The sequence below is a fragment of the Callithrix jacchus genome, chromosome 22, assembly GCF_049354715.1.
Source record: "Callithrix jacchus isolate 240 chromosome 22, calJac240_pri, whole genome shotgun sequence".
NCBI classification, from domain to species: domain Eukaryota; kingdom Metazoa; phylum Chordata; class Mammalia; order Primates; family Cebidae; genus Callithrix; species Callithrix jacchus.
Genome location: NC_133523.1, coordinates 34,262,376 through 34,279,006, shown reverse-complemented (window position 1 = coordinate 34,279,006; position 16,631 = coordinate 34,262,376). Strand labels below are relative to the sequence as shown.

Genomic DNA, 16,631 nt, shown 5'->3' with positions numbered 1-16,631 from the left:
GGTCAGCTTTCTTCTTTTGAGACAGGGTCTGGCTGGCTGGAATGCAGTGGTGTAGTCAGAGCTCACTGCAGCCTCCACTGCCTGGACTCAAGCGATCCTCTTGCCTCAGTCTCCCAAGTAGCTGGGACTACAGATGGCACACCACAACGCCTGGCTAGTTTTTAAACTTTTTGTAGGGGCTGGGTCTTGCTATATTGCCCAGGCTGGTCTCAAACTCCTGCTCAAGTGATCTTCCCGCCTTGGCATCCCCAAGTACTGAGATTTGCAGGCATGAGCCACCGTGCCTGGCACAGGGAAAGGGCTTGTCCTAAAGGCCCAGGCCCTGCCATCCTCCCAAAATTCTCTAGCTGCATCCTCTGGGCAAGCCAGGCTCTTTCTTGCTTTGAGAAGCTCATACCTTCTGTCTACTCACAAAGCACACCCCCAGCCTGCAACCCCCAACTGGCTGATCCTTCTCAACGTGCAAGCCTCTGCTGTCACCTCTCACGGTGGCTTCCCTGACTGCCCATCCCAAGGAGATCCCCTACCTGCCATCCCATTCCTCTCTCCCTGGCCCCTGTGCTGTCCCCCAGGCATTACCATGTGAAATCACGTGTTGGTTGGACTATTTACTTGTTCACTGTCTGCCTGCATTCATGAGGGTGGGACTGCTCTGACCACCACTGTACCCAGTGCCTGGAAGGTCAGTAAGGAACAAGCGCAGCTGCTGTGTTGTCAGGAAGGGGAGAGCAGGGGCCCGAGGCCAGGTGGCCAGGCTGCACGCTTTCTGAACTAACCTAAAAACAAACCTTTGTGGCCAAGAGTGGTGGCTTAATCCCAGCATTTGGGAGGCTGAGGCAGGCAGATCGCTTGAGGTCAGAAGTTCGAGATCAGCCTGGACAAGATGGTGAAACCCCATCTCTATTAAAAATACAAAATTAGCCAGGCCTGGTGGCAGGAGACAGGAGAATTGTTTGAGCCCAGGCGGCAGAGGTTGCAGTGAGCCGAGATAGCGCCACTGCACTCCAGCCTAGGCGACAAGAACGAGACTCCACCTCAAGAAAAAAAAGAAATTTTGCTGAAACTTCTCAAAAGAAGAGCTTGACTACAGCTTCTTCAGCCTCAACAACTTAGAGAAAAACCATCTCTGCAAGGCCTAGGGCAGCTGTGTGTCTGCGGCTGGGTGAGAGAAGGGAGTACTTCATCCCAGAGTCCATCAGCCAGGCATGCCTGGGGGCATTCGTTTCCACTTTGTCAACATACCAGATGCAAGTGGCATGGTGACAAGGCTTCCGAAGAAGACAGAGGGGCTCCATTGCTGCAGCCACTCTCGGCGAGGGGCTGGGCAGAGGGGTGAGTTCCAAAGCTAACTGCAGAGCTAAAGGCCGAGGAAACCACAGGAGACCCTGCTTACCGACCTCTGAGCAGAACACTCCAGGGCAGGCTTGCTTGGAAGCAGGTGGAGAGGTCATAGAGAAGATGGGGACCACCTTCCCTGGGGATACACCCAGAGGAAGGGGGGCACTCCATGAGCTACAGCTGAGAAGCTCCCACAGCAGGGTCACAGCTTTTGGGTTTTGGGAGGAGGAACTATGCTCATTCTGCTGCCTGGAGACAGGGGAGGGACCCAGTGTCCACCCTGTCTTCCGGTTCAGAGCCCCAAACCCAGAAACTGAGCAGCACCACCTGCCCCTTAGTGCAGCAAGGCAGCTCAAGCCTCAGGGAATCTATGCTATGCACCTCCCGAGAGCTGATCCTGCAGAGGCAGGCCAGGCTGCAGCTCCCCAGCCCAGTGGGTACAGCTGGTCACGGAGGGCTTATGGAGTTCCAGTGAGGCGAAGAGGGCCGCGTTTCTCATGACACATCCACCAGCTGCTTCTCCGACGTGCAGCTGTGCCTCTGGCCCCTCTCATCACACCCACAGGGAAGACATGCTCCTGCAACTGCCCGACTGTGTGGAAGGACGGGGGGACAGGGTAGGACAGGGTTCTCAGGTACTCTGGGACCCAGGAATGCCTCCATTTGTTCCAAGGCCCCATGTTCGCAGGGATTGGGAATGAACCAATTTGGGCATGAGAAGAAAAGTTTTAGACCAAGTTTTTCCCCAAATGAAAACTGATGACCGCCACGGGTCTGTCCTCTAAAGCCTTCCGTATTTGAAGACTAGCATTTGAGCAAAAGAAATGCAGCTGTGAGAATGAGAAGGCTGGAGCAGAGCCCAGAGGAAAGATCCATGCAAGGACAGAAAATCTCAGGGCCTGACTGCATTTTTGGGTTGTGATTTTTTTAAACAAACACCAACCACCTCGACTGTGGCATGCAAGGCTTGGCACCCCTCCTCACAGAGGTCCTGGGCTGGGGCAGAGCCTTGGAACTCAGTATACACATTCTGGCCCGGAGTCTTGGCCAAACTCTCAGGCCCCTGTCATTAATGGCAATTAGTTTTCTTTGTTTTTCTAAAAGCTGGGACAACATGGATGTCAGGGTGAAGAAACCCTGCTCTGACTAATGAGCGGAACTGTGGGCCCAGGCTGCTGGGGAGTTTCTGGGCTCCATCAGGCCTCGCCTGTCTCTAAAAGCGCCTGGGAGCTCAGCCCAGAGGTCCTGCTGAGAGTCCACTCCGCTGCTCTAGTGAGGGCCTGCAGGTGGTGGATTGTGGTCCCGCTTATCTACATGGGGCCCAGGAGGATCCTCGGGTGGTCAGAGAGGCCAAACTCTCCAAGCCTGTGCATGCAGGGCGAAGTCTGAGTACTGACCTTTGGCCATGCACTCCCTAACCCAATGCCTGACACAGGGCCTCCAGTCCCCTTCTCTGATTCCGGGCAGGGAATAATGGCAAAGGTGTTCCTGGTACAGAGAGAGGCCATGGCACAAATTTGTCACTGTCTGCTAAGCCTCGCCCAAGGAGAACCAGTGAGGGTGACCTGAGTCCGAGTCAAACCATTCCTCCCCCTGCAGAAGCCACCGCCCCTCGTGGTTGGGTGGGCTACACTTTCCAGATTTGGACTGCGCCCACTGGATTTTTCCGAAGGGTTGGGGGAGCTTATGGGCCCAGCATGGTATTAAGAGTAGTCATTGTGATCACCGCTGAGTATGTACGGGGGCTTTGAGTGCCCCAAGTGCCCTGTCACCAACAAAACTTCTCTTCAGAATGCAGAGGTTGTGCCTCAGAGCCTGAAGGTCAGAAACTGAGCAGGACCCTGGCTGCCCCATCTCCAGCTCACCTTCCGCCCCGATGGAGACCAGCTTGACGCCTTTGCTGGCGATAAAGTCCAGCGCTTTGTTCACGTTGTTGATTTTGTGCACTCTCATCTTCCCCCGCTCCGGCTTAGGTAACCGCTCCCCTGAGAAACAGACAAAGAGAGAAGCCTTAGAGTTTCCTCTGTCCTCCAAAACCAGGTCCCCCTGCTGGCCCACCAAACCACTCCAGCCCCACCCACCAGGCTGCTGTGCAGCTGTTAAGGCTGCATCCCCAGGAGCAACAGAACAGCTGGGTGGGCAGCATCACTGTGGACCGCTGTGGCTGAGTACCTGTGCCAGCGCTGGGCGGCACTGCGTGGCTGGGAGCCTCACCTGATATGACCTCCAGGAGCAGCATGAGCTTGAGCCCATCTCGGAAGTCCTCATCTATGTTCTCGATCTGTGTGCCTGCCTTCCGCAGGTGGGAGTTGCACCACGCCGTGAAGGTCTGGGGAAGCAGAACAAAGGGTGGTGCACAGAGTCAGCCTGGCCATTGGAGCTCTCTCCACACACCTGCAGGGCCCCAGCCCCAACCTCAGAACTGCAACTGCCACAGAGCACTTGCTGACACTGTCCATGCCCAAGACACACATTCTTACTGATCCTCACAGTGACCCCAGGAGGCAGACTTGAGGAAACTGAAGCTCAGGTAGTTAACGACCCACCACAAGATCATCCAGGTGGTAAGTGGCAGAGCTTGGATTTGTACCCAAGTCTGTCCATTTTGGCACCACGCGCTTTTTCCATACCCCCAAGCTGCCTCGAGGAAACCCAGTACACACATCAGACAAAAGTGCCTCCGCCTGCCGCCTGCTCACTTGGTCACACGAACACGACTGAGCACCAGGCTTGGTGGTGTGGAATCAACAGTTTGGGCCCCTGCCTTCATGGGGCTTATGTTTTCTTGATGAAGGTCAGCCCTTCATCTGCCAGGAAGACCCACAGGCCCCAGCTGGACCCTGGCTTCCTTGACCCAGGCAGGAGCTCAGGCTGTCACATTCCAATCGCTTACACAGATACAACCTGGGTCAGGAAAGTGGCAGGAAAAGAAAAGCTCCCATAAATAGAGGGTTTCTTTGAGTCTCTCTTCTAGCTTTAGGTGGTCCAGGACAAGCCCTGAGCCCTGCGTTGCACACGTGTGTACTCTGGCTTCCTGTGAACAAGATTCCCCTCTCCTGGAGAACATGACCCATCCTTCCTACTCTTTTTTTTTTTTTGAGATGGAGTCTCGCTCTCTCACCCAGGCTGGAGTGCAGTGGCACGATCTCGGCTCACTGCAACCTCCACCTCCCAGGTTCAAGAGATTCACATGCCTCAGCCTCCCAAGTAACTGGGACTACAGGCGTGTGCCAACATGCCCAGGTAATTCTCATATTTTTAGTAGAGATGGGGCTTCACCATGTTGGCCAGGCTGGTCTTGAACTCCTGACCTTAGGATCTGCCCACCTTGTCTCCCAAAGTGCTCAGATTACAGGCATGAACCACTGCACCCAGGCCTATCCTTCCTATTTTTAAGACCCAATGCAGCTTAGAGAAGACTGGAAGGCAAGTGGGAGGCAGGCCACCCTCACCAGGGTAAGCAGCCGCATCTAAGGAAAATGTCTCTGAGGATCAGCTGGAAGGGAAGGAGGGTGCTAAACAAGAAGTCTAAGTCCCTCATCCTAACAGAACAACGACGCTGACAGGGCATAAGTGCACCCAGGCATGGGGCACACAGCCTCCTGCGAGCTAGGGCATGCTCATAGACATTAGGGCCACAGAAAATCTCAGATCAGTTAACGCCAACACGCCCAGGCACCTTCAGGGAAACCAGCCCACGCACCCTCCCGCAATACGGCCTGGGAAAAATCCCAAGTATCTGCTTCTTATAGGAACCCCTGTACCCCACCTCCACCATCTGCAGGGGCCAGTGTAGAAGTGGGCAGACTGCCAGGGACACACAAGAGCACATTCCACGCCCAGGGTGCAGGCAGAGGCCATGTGGAGGACAAGGGGCTTCCATGGAGGCTCTGGCCAAGCACCATGTGTTTTGACAACTGTCGCCAGTCCTGCTTATTCAGGGAGACTCAACACAAAGCCCCTTCCCAGACAAAGCAGCTGCCTAATTAATACACCGCACCACAGTGTGGACCCAGCATGGGGCTTCCAAGCGTGGACAGCTAGACCACCCCCACCCCACCTCTCACCATGGAGGATTCCTCTGCCTGGGAAACAGAGACCTCTCCTGGTGGAACAATGCTGTTCCCCACTAAGGATACATCCGCTCCACGTTGCCCCACCATGTAGCCAGCCCTTGGCACTCCTCAAGTCAGGCCAAATGCCACACCTGGAGGGCACCCACACCATGGCTTCCCTGACCTGGCTCTGACTTGGATGCCCTCCTCCCTGCAGACCACATCCCATCCTTGCTCTCTGGTCTCTAAACAATTCCTGTTAGTCTCCCACCCTCCCATGGCTAGGAGCTCCTTGAGGGGAGAGATGAGAACCAAAGCAGGTTCTCATTACAAAGCTCACTAACTCACCTTCCCAGCCTTCCACATTCAATGGTGAATTCAGAGCGCCCAGGGCTGGAACCCTGCTTATACCACTCATGCGGACACATCACCAAACCTTCCTAACTTTCATTTCCTCCTCTGCAGCATTGGGATGAAGATACCACCTAGGCCACGGGCAGTGTGAGTACTCAAGGTGGCCACGCCTGCAGTGCACACAGCAGTGTTCAAGAAGTGGCAGCTCTCTGGATGGCCTTGTGCCTCCCAGGGTCTCCTCCCTCCCCACCCTGGTCTCAGGAGTCCTGCCCACCCCTTCCACAGTATGCCAGCTCTGTCCCGGCCTGCCCTCAGCACCACGCAGCCCTTGGCATCTCTCTGGCAGCATCCCCAGTTACTTTTGGATGGTCTTATTAGATGTTCCATGCACATGAACTCTCTCTTCTACCATGTGTGAGCTCCAAGGGGTGGGAAGCATGGCGCCTGTGTCTTTATAGCACCAGAGCACTGCCAGTCTCGATGGCAGGCAGCAAGCAGGCATGGAGCCCAGCAGCCCTGCAGAACAGAGGGCAGCAGCAAATGGGCTGGGAATGAATGGCTGTGGATGCCAGGCCTCTCCTCTCGCATGTGCCTGAGAGCAGCACTGTTGGGCAGCAAAATAGCCAAGACACATCCCACAGCCTGAAGACACAGGAAGGCTATTCCTGAGGTCGAGGCCCCCGTTCTCTGGTGTGGCTGGGCCCAGACCTAGGCACCTGGGCTGCCGGGAGGGCCAGGCATATGTACGCACAGCACCCCTCACAACATCAGCCTGTGTGGGCTGCCCCTGCAGGAGCACAGACCTGGGTTTGAATGCTTCTTTACCTATTTAAGTCTGTTTCTTTCCCTGTAAGATGGATTTATCAGAATCTACCTCCTGCAGTGTGCTCTAAGAATTAAGCATCTTAGAGAATTATTCAGTTAAAGCATCTGACACACTCCTTGGCATAAAGAGCCTAAGAGCCAGATGAATCACACACGTGTGTGCATGCACACACACACACACACATACACACACACACACAAGCATGTGCTGTGATCCAGTCTCCTCTGCAAAGGCCCTCAGCTCACCCCCTGGTATGCAGGGAAAATGAGATGGCAGGAGACTCTGTTTGAATGGTCCCCACCCCACCCTGCAGAGGAGGCTCTGAACAAACCTCTCCCCTTGGGTTCTGGCCACTTGTCCTCAGAGGGGCTGCTGCACTACCCACTCTCCATACACACATCCCACTGCGCTCATTTTCACTGGGTAGTAAACAAGAGCTTGGGTATCACAATCCTGCCTCTGCCACTGAAGCCTTGGGCAAGCAATAAGCCTCAGTTTCCTTACCGATAAACAGGGACCATAACCGAGAGGCTGAGATAGGGATTAAACAAAATGACACGTCCATCAACACGTGTCAAAGCAAAGTCTGCTTTGAAATCAGCGGTAACTCTTCCGTGTGTTCTGTCTTCCTGACTGCATACAGACAGGGCCCCAAGCACAGAACCAGTGCTCAGGGAGGACACCTACTCGCTGAACCTGGATGACTCAAGAGAGAACTTCCACCTGGACCCGGACCTGACACAGGCTTGGGGAACCCCACTGATGGCCTCCTGGAAGATGAGGGGCATCTATTGACACCAGAGGCTCACAAAGCCACCATCGGGAACAGGGTGACCACAACAGCCACTTCTCCATGCGGACAAACCGGCAAAGAGGAGCTGGAGTTAGAATGGGACATTAAAAATTCATCGCTTTTTTTCTACTTGGTTACAAAAATAACTCTGCTTCCACCCTTCCTCTCCCTACCCAGTTTAGACTATGCTGCGTAGGGTGGATGGTGTGGAGAGGTGGTTTCTATAGATGGAGGCCCCATGCGCCCACCATGCCACCCTCCACCATGCAGTATTCTCAAAGTATGAGCAGCCGACCCTGCAACGCCCCAGGCCACCATGAGTCCGTACATATTCATTTCCTGGGCAAGCATGTGTTGGGGGTCAGCAGAGGGCCAGGCCCTGTGCCAAATCTGTAACAGTGAGCAAAAGTGGACACTCTCATGAGACTCCCAGTCTGATCTCATTAATTAAGCAATCACTCCACTCCAGAAATAACGCCCATAGAAAAACTGGTAATTATAATAGCAGTAACTGCAGCAGATACGTCCATAGCATCTACTAGGGGCTAGGCACTGCTCGAGGCACTTGGTCACTTACCAGTTCTCTCACCCTCATAATCAGCTTGTGAGGGAGGTGCTAGTAGTACTGCCTCCATTTTACAGCTGAGGAAATGGAGGGCCTGAGAGGTGAAGTGGCTTGGCCCCAACAGGCACAAACCCAGAAAGTTACAGAGCTGGATTTAAAGGCAGGTGCTTTGGCTCCCGGGCCCGCAGGGTGTTCTGCTGCATTTGCGCCCCTGCCCTGTGATGGGAGCTGAACAGCATGGTCAGCATGGCAGGGGAGCACCGAGCAAGTGGCAGGGCAGACACAAAAAGGTGAACCTGAAGAGGTCATTCTCAAACTCTGAGCTGAAGGATAAGGAGTTAATAAGACAAAAATGAGATATCTTCCAGATACTGGGAAGAGTACATGCCAAAGCCCTCCTGAAGAAGGGACAGAGCCCCCTCAGAGAAAGAAGAGAGTGAAGTAGTGAGGCTGGCAGGCTGGCCTCACAAGGCCATTGAACAGTCATGCTGTCCCTGCCATGCAGGGAAAGAGCCAAAGGGGACAAGGGTCAACATGTGATGGGCAGGAATAAAGTAGGGTGAAGAGCCCCTCAGAGAAACTCTCTCCCTCTGGCAGGAGGAAGAAGGCAGAAGTGCCCTGTCGGCACACCAGAGGAGAACGTAAACTCAAGGTTTCCATTTCATTTGGGAGCAACCAGAGCTGCCAGCCCTCTGTGGGAGAAGGAAAGGCAAAAAGCATTGAGCTCTCCTGGGCTTCAGCATCAGGGTCACCTTATGGGGGTAACAGCAACTCTGACCATCCAGAACGTGGCAATGTCCGTGCCCTCAGCACCGCACCTAAGAGGCATGCACCTGCCTCACAAATACTGACTCGGAGCCCTAGTATGTACTGGACACAGGAGGACGCAAAACAGTTATCATTTATGTTCTGGCTGGGTACTGTGGCACACACCAGTAATCCCAGTACTTTAGGAGGCCAAGGCAGGATTTTTTTAGCCCAGGAGTTCGAGACCAGCCTAGGCAATGTGGCAAAATCCCATCTCTACAAAAACTATAAAAATTAGCCAGGTGTGGTGCTGCTTGCCTGTAATCCCAGCTACTCGAGAGGCTGAAGTAGGAGGACAGCTTGAGCCTGGGAGGCGGAGGTTGCAGTGAGCTGAGATAGCCTCAGTGCACTCCAGCCTGGGTGACAGAGCCAAAACCTGTCTCAAAAACCCTCCCAAAATTACATTCAGCATTGGGGGGCTGGGGGGTGGGGATGACATATTAAAGGTAATTCGCAATAATAGCTAAATGCTGGTTCTATTTACACATTAGCCACTCTTTAAAACCTCCAACCCCATGATCATGTGAGATACCATCTCCATTTGATGAGGAAACAGAGGCAGGGAGAGGTTCAATGACTTGCTTAATGTCATGAAGCTGATATACACAAACACGGGGTGGGCATACATTCCACGATGTCTGAGTGGAATGGGAGGCGCTGGCCGGTGAGGGAGAGACAACTCTGCTGAGTCAGGTCAAGAAGGCCCCAGCGAAGGCCGGGCGCAGTGGCTCCAGCCTGTAATCCAGCACTTTGGGAGGCTGAGGTGGGCAGATCACTTGGGGTCAGGAGTTCAAGACCAGCATGGCCCACATGGTGAAACCTTAGCTCTACTAAAAATACAAAAATTAGCCGGTGTGGTGGTGCACACCTGTAATCTCAGCTACTCAGGAAGCTGAGACAGGAGAATCGCTTGAACCTGGGAGGTGGAGGTCGCAGTGAGCCAAGATTGCGCCACTGCACTCCAGCCTGGGTGACAGACTTAAAACTCCAGCTCAAAAAAAAAAAAAAGGCTCCAGCCCGCCCTTGGTCCCTGAGCTAGAGGTGAACACAGAGAGCAAGGCAGGCAGGCAGAGCAATGTCCCAGCAGCTCGCCCGCTTCTCAAAGGGGCCCCACTGCTCCCAGCCTGTCCCTGGCACTCCTGTGAAGGGAGCTTGCGCCCAGCCCTTGACCTATCTAGGGAGGAAGGAAGGATGTGGACTCATCTGTCTTTGAGAACACACGTGAAACAAACCAGAGAGGAGGCTTCAGAGCTTGCCCTGCACGCTGGCAGCCTATTAGAGAAGCTTCTCTGCTTGCTAATAGCACAGGGCGTGAGTGGGGGAAGGTGGCAGGGGTTGGAAGAACAGAGAAAGGCAACCTTGCTGGTTGAGTTGGGATCCACTGTCACGCCTCCGTGTGCTGAGGCCCATGGTGACCCGGCTAAGGCAGGCTTCAGGGAGCCCCAAGAGCTGTTTCTGCTTTGTCACTGTGGGCTGAAGGAGGGAGATGGGGACCTAGCATCTCTGGTCACAAAGTCCTTTCTGCGTCACAGGGACCCCTCCCAACTGCCAGGATGTGGGGTGGTAGGTGAATGAATGATGAATATTGTTCACAAGGTGACCTAAGCACCCAGGAATGTGGCAGCAGTGGGCTTTAATGAGCCATTCATCAATGACTCCCTCCCCCAACCCAAAGAGGCAAAGCCCTCTCTACTCTGGGGCACTGAATAAGAAACAAACATTCGGCAGACACAGGGCAACCGAGTGGTTCCAGTGGGTAGAGCAATGGTGAGCTCAAGGGAAGAAAGGGCCCTGGTGGGATGCAGCTGACCCAGCTGAACAAACTCGCCTTCTCTTTTCTTCCTGCCTTCCTGTTAGAAACATGTTCTCAGAACTGAAGGGAGTGGAGGGAAACGGCTGTTGAAACTGGAATTCCACTAAGCCCAGAATAAAGGGAGTCTCTTGCAAAGTCACTTTGGGCCTAGAAACAGGCTCGAGCCATCCCTCAGGAGGGGTAAGAGTGCCAGCTCTGCACTTCACAGCACAGGATCTGGACCAGGTTGGAGGCTTCACTCTCCCCACCCACCAAGCTGATGCTCACATGTGGATTCCACACACTCCACGCATGGCAAGATTTTAGAAAAAACTGTTTGCTGCCTCATGCCACAACTCCTTCTGCCATGTACACCGTCCACCCACTCAGCAGGATATCACAGGTCAAGAGGCTGACCTGGGAGAACCAGCCTGCGTGCATTTTCCCCAGGCTCAGAGCTGACTGCATTTAGCCACAGAAAGCCCCCCCAGGTAGTTGGAGGCCAGACAGGGCTCCCTAGCATCCTGGGAGTTTTCAAACCTTGGCTCTGAAATACCGTGTAGGGTTTGCTGCTCCGCTGGGGCATCAGCTGCTTTGAGGGGGAGGGCGCGGTCCCACCTCCTGAACGCCCACCTTGCCTGCTGTGGCCTCTGATGCTGCCCATGGTTCCTGCTTCCACAGGTCCTCAAGAAGGGTGTCAGCTTGGGCACAGGGGAGGGACAGCTATTTATTCCTGGGGTAGGCACCCAGCCTTCTTATCACCCATCTGCCAGTCTATTGCCAGACTTCAGGAAAGGGCTAGCCCCGCTGGGGCATCTTTTCAGTTCCTGAAAGCAGAAACGGCTTCCCGGCCCATGGGCTTCATCACCAACTATAAAGGCGCTTTCAGGGCCCAACGGCTAAACCTTCTGGAATCTGGGTTACCAGAGGCACAGGCAGAGGTGCCTGCCCTGGTAAGGGGGACTGTGGAGCCTCTCGCCTGTCTGTGAGACTGCACACCTGAGCACTTTTTGGACATTCACTTCACCAAATTCTGAAGGAGATAAAAGCCAGGGAGCAGGCTGAAAGAACAGAAAATGAGCAGGTCACGGTAACACGGCCACAAATTAGATGGGTGCCGCAATGTGGGACGCAGACAGCCCCACCTGCACAGGCGCTCAGGTTTGGGGACACACAGGGCTACCCGACCAGGACCCAACCCCGGCCAGGGGCAAAGCAAGTACACCGTGTGTGCCTGTTGCATGATGACATAACCTAATTTGAAAGCAATTACAGTGAAATATGGAATGCGTCTTATGTCCTGGCCTGAAGTTGCCTTATTCGGAGTTTTCTCAGCCTACATGAAAAAGCTCTGACTTCGCAGTTGGAGAAGAGGTATAAATACCGCTGAATGGGGCAGCGAGCATTCCAAAGGTCCTGCGTGTCCACCCAGAAACCAGCTCTTTGCCCCTGGCCCCCTCCCTGCACCTAGTGTTCCAGCCTTGGCCAATCCCCTTCACGGTGCCAGAAAGCGTGTGTGTGTTACTGCTACAAAGGATGGATTTTGTTCTTTTTGCTTTTTTTTTCTTTTTGAAACCAAGTCTCGCTCTGTGGCCAGGTTGGAGTGTAGTGGCACGATCTCGGTTCACTGCAGCCTCTACCTCCTGGGTTCAAGTGATTCTCCTGCCTCAGCCTTTCAAGTAGCTGCAATTACAGGCAACCACCGCCACGCCCGGCTAATTTTTATACTCTCAGTGGAGACAGGTTTTCACCATGTTGGCCAGGCTGGTCTCAAACTACTGACCTCCACTGATCTGCCCACCTCGGTCTCCCAAAGTGCTGGGATTACAGGCATGAGCCATGGCGCCAGGCCAAAGGATGGATTTTGGAGTGCTGTCTCCTCCTCATGAGAAATACTGGTCTAAGACCTTCCTCTAGCTCTTTACAGGGCTGGTTTTGTCTCATGACTCAGGACTTGCCTCAAATGTCAGCATCCCAGGAGGCCTCCCCGGACTCTGTCATCTCCCCCAGGCTACCAGTCCACTCTGCACTGTTTTACTCACTGCACCTCTCACCATCAGAAACTGTATTCTTCGTTCATAACCAGTCTCCCCTCCAAGTGCAGCATAAGCTCCCCAGAGGAGGGTTCTGTTTGCTGTGGGAACCCACTGCTTGGAGTGGTGCCTTTCACATAGTAGGTGCTCGGTAAATCCAGAACGGGTGGAATCAGGTTGGGACATCTTGCATCCAGCTTTTCTTTCTCTCCCTCTCTTTTATATATTCTTTAAATATATGCACAGTTTGGAAAATCAATTTTTAAAAATTGAAATGTAATTCACATACCCAAAAATTCACCCTTTTATATAAAACTCAAGGAGTTTTAGTATATTCACAAGATTGTGTAACAATCACCACTATCTAATTCTAGAACAAGGCCAAGCATGGGTGGCTCATGCCTGCAATTCTAGCACTTTGGGACACCCAAACAGAAGAATCGCCTGAGCACAGGAGTGAGACCCCATCTCTATAAAAAAATTTAAAAATTGTCGGGCGCAGTGTCTCATGCCTGTAACCCTAGCACTTTGGGAGGCTGAGGTGGGTGGATCACCTGAGGTCAGGAGTTCAAGACCAGCCTGGCCATCATGGTGAAACCCCATCTTTAAATTTATATATTAAAAAAATTTTTTTTTAAATTAACTTGGTATGGTGACTCCTGCCTGTAGTTCCAGCTACTCAGAAGGCTGAGATGGGAGGATCACTTAAGCCTGAGGAGTCAAGGCTACAGTGAGCTATGACTGAGCCACTACACTCTAGCCTGGGCAACAGTGAGACTTTATCTCAAAATAAAAAACAAAACAAAACAAAAATACAGTAATTCCAGAACATGTCTATCACTGCAAAACTGGTAACAGTCACTCCTCAACCCCACTTCGCCCATACCCAGCCCCCAGCCCCTGGCAACCACTAACCTATTTCTGTCTCTTGTGATTTGCCTATTCTGGACATTTCATACAAATAGAACCATATGGTGTATGATTTTGAGTTTGGCTTCTCCTTAGCATGTTTTCAAGGGTCATCATGTTGTAGCACGTATCAGTACTTCATTCCTGTCTGAATAACATTCCATTGTACGGATATACCACATTTGATTTATCCATTCATTGGCTCATGGGCATTTTGGGTTGCTTCTATCTTTTGGGTATTAGTGCTGCCATGAATATTCATGTACAAGTTTTATGTGGACATGTTTTCAATTGCTTTTGTGCTTATAACTAGGAGTAAAATTCTGGGTCATATGATACCTCTCATATTTAAAAAACTGAGGAACTTGGCTGGGCTTGGTGGCTCATACCTGTAATCCTAACACATTGGGAGGCTGAGGTGAGACCAGCTTGGGTGACATGGTGAAACCCCATCTCTATAAAAATACAAAACATTCATTTAAAATTTGAGGAACTGCCAGACTGTTTTCCCAAGAAGCTGCACCATGTTACACTCTGACCAGCAATGTGAGGGTTCTGATTTCTCCCATCCTCAGCAATACTCATTATCTGACTTTCTGATTATAGCCATCATGGTGGGTGTGCAGTGATATCTCATTGCGGTTTTTTTGTTTTAGGGTTGGGGTCTCACTCTGTTGCCCAGGCTGGAGCAGTGGTGTCATTATAGCTCACTGCAGCCTTCAACTCCTGGGCTCACGCAATCCTCCCACCTCAGCCTCCCAAGTAGCTGGAACTTCAGGAGTATGATACAATACCTGGCTGATTTCTTGTTTTAATTATTAATTTACTTATTGAGACTGGTCTCACTCTGTCACCCAGGCTGGAGTGCAGTGGTGTGATCTCGGCTCACTGTAACCTCTCCCTCCCGGGTTCAAGTGTTTCTCCCACCTCAGTCTCCCCAGTAGCTGAGATTACAGGTACTTGCCACCATGCCCAGATAATTTTTTTTTTTTTTTTTTTTTGGTAGAGACACGGTTTCACCATGTTGGCCAGGCTGGTCTCAAACTCCTGACCTCCGGTGATCAGCTCACCCTGGCCTCCCAACGTGCTGGGATTACAGGCATGAGCCACAACATCCAGACTAATTTTGTATTTTCATTATCTGTAGAGATAGGGCCTCACTATGTTGCCCAGGCTGTTCTCCAATTCCTGGCCTCAAGCTATCTTCCCACTTCTACCTCCCAAAATGCTGGAATTTCGGTGTTGTGGTTTTGATTTGCCCTAATTAGTAATGACATTGAACATCTTTTCATGTGCCTATTGATCATTTGTAGATCTTCTTTGGAGAAATGTCTATTTGAATCCTTTGCCCATTTTTAACTGGCTTGTCTTTTTACTGTTGAGTTGTAAGAGTTCTTTATACATTCTGGACAGCAGAGCCTTATCAGATATACAATTTGTAAATATTCTCTACGTGTTGTCCTTTTACTTTAACAATGTCCTTTGAAGCAAAAGTTTTCAGTCTTGAAATAGTCTAATTTATCTATTTTCTTTAGTTGTGTTTCTGCTGTCATAGTTAATAACCATTACCTAACCCAAGGTCATGGAGATTTACATTTGTGTTTTCTTCTAGAGTTTCACAGTTTTAGCTGTTACGTTTTGGTATCTGATCTGTTCGAGTTAATTTTTGTATATGGTGTGAGGTAAAGGTCCAACTTCATTCTTTGCAGATGGGTATTTATTAATAGTTGTTCCTGTACTATTTGTTGAAAAGACTATTCTTTCCCCCTTTGAATTGTCTTGCAACCTTGTTGAAAATCAATTGACAATAGACATTTGGGATCTGGGAGCTTTTTTAAAGTACCTGAATTTCACCACATGCAAAATATGTCAGATTCCCTCAAGGTGGGCCCTGGGGAAATGACATTTGACAAAGTTCACCTAGTGAGTCTAACAGAAAGTGAGGGCTGAGCACTACCAATCTAATCCAACCCCCTCATTTCATAAATGAGAAATCTGAGGTCTCAGTAGAACCAGAGAGTCTGGGTGCAATGGCTTAATTATGGGGGGACTCAATTATGCAGATAAAGGCCCCAAATCCTCTCAGTGCTACAAACTCACGCTGTTTCTGAACAGGATCTTCTTACCCTGGGTTCAGAGAATAGGAATGCGTGGGAACCAAGTATACATGAAACAAGCACACATCTGCGACACTGCACATGGTCCAGATCACAGATTAACAGACCAAGCTGGCTCCACCCTAGCTGTGATGCCCACCTCCAGACACCCCCTTCTATGCTTTGGGAAGCGGAGGCAAGCAGACCATTTGAGGTCAGCAGTTCAAGACCAGCCTAGCCAACATGGTGAAACCTAGTTTCTACTAAAAATATTTTTAAAAATAGCCAGACATGGTGGCGCACACCTGTAATCCCAGCTACTCAGGAGGCTGAAGCAGGCAATTGCTTGAGCCCAGGAGGTGGAGGTTGCAGTGGGCCAAGACTGTACCACTGCACTCCAGCCTGGGTGACAGAGCGAGACTCTATCTCAAAAAAAGAGACTCTGCCACCAGATTTGTTAGACTGGATTGAACCCTGGGAGCTAAAAGAAAACCCAGGGGTAAGGGGAATAGGCAGCCCAGGGTAGGAGCTGTCCTCATCTGAGGCTGCCTCTGTTCTCAAACAGACTTCCGGAGTCATCCCACACACGGGAAACCAACCAACCAACCCACCCAAACCACTCAGATTATACGTCAAAGAACTGGGTCCTCCCCCAAGGAGGAAGAGCCTGTGCTCCCCACACAAGAGTCCATTTGCACAGGAAGAGATGGGTCTAAACTTAAGGCAGGGGGGGCCCACAGAGCAGAGTGGGAGACAGTGCTCAGCCCTCCAAGCAAAGCTTCTCACCAGGAGGAGGAGATGGTGAGGCCTACCTTGAAATAACTACCTTTAACAGAGGAAACTTCCACTCCCAAAAGGCAGTTTTAAAATTAGGGCAGCAGCAGAGGCTGGGGCCTTGCCTTCCACCTCCTCTGGCCCCATCTGGCATTTTGCTGTGAAATGATCAGGCACACAGGGCCCTTCATCTGGAGAACAGGGAGTATGAGCCACAAACACCCCATTTACTTTCAATGCTTACAGCTGAGCTCAGGTTTCGGGGTGGGGGTGGGAGACTAAAGATCGT

General features: G+C 51.7%; 1 protein-coding gene across 12 annotated transcripts in view; it reads right to left on the bottom strand.

The window, feature by feature from the left end:
* Positions 1 to 16,631, bottom strand: part of ACTN4 (actinin alpha 4) — a 79,468-nt gene that overhangs the window by 25,365 nt on the left and 37,472 nt on the right. For all 12 annotated transcript variants that reach the window (XM_078359298.1, XM_078359299.1, XM_008987956.6 and 9 more), the window contains exons 2-3: positions 3,553 to 3,667; positions 3,204 to 3,323 (exon numbers count right to left, since the gene is read on the bottom strand). Coding sequence is in view for 9 of the 12 variants with exons in the window: in XM_008987956.6 (XP_008986204.2) it covers positions 3,204 to 3,323; positions 3,553 to 3,667 (235 nt within the window). In the remaining 3 variants the exon portion in view is untranslated. The remainder of the gene's footprint in view (positions 1 to 3,203; positions 3,324 to 3,552; positions 3,668 to 16,631) is intronic.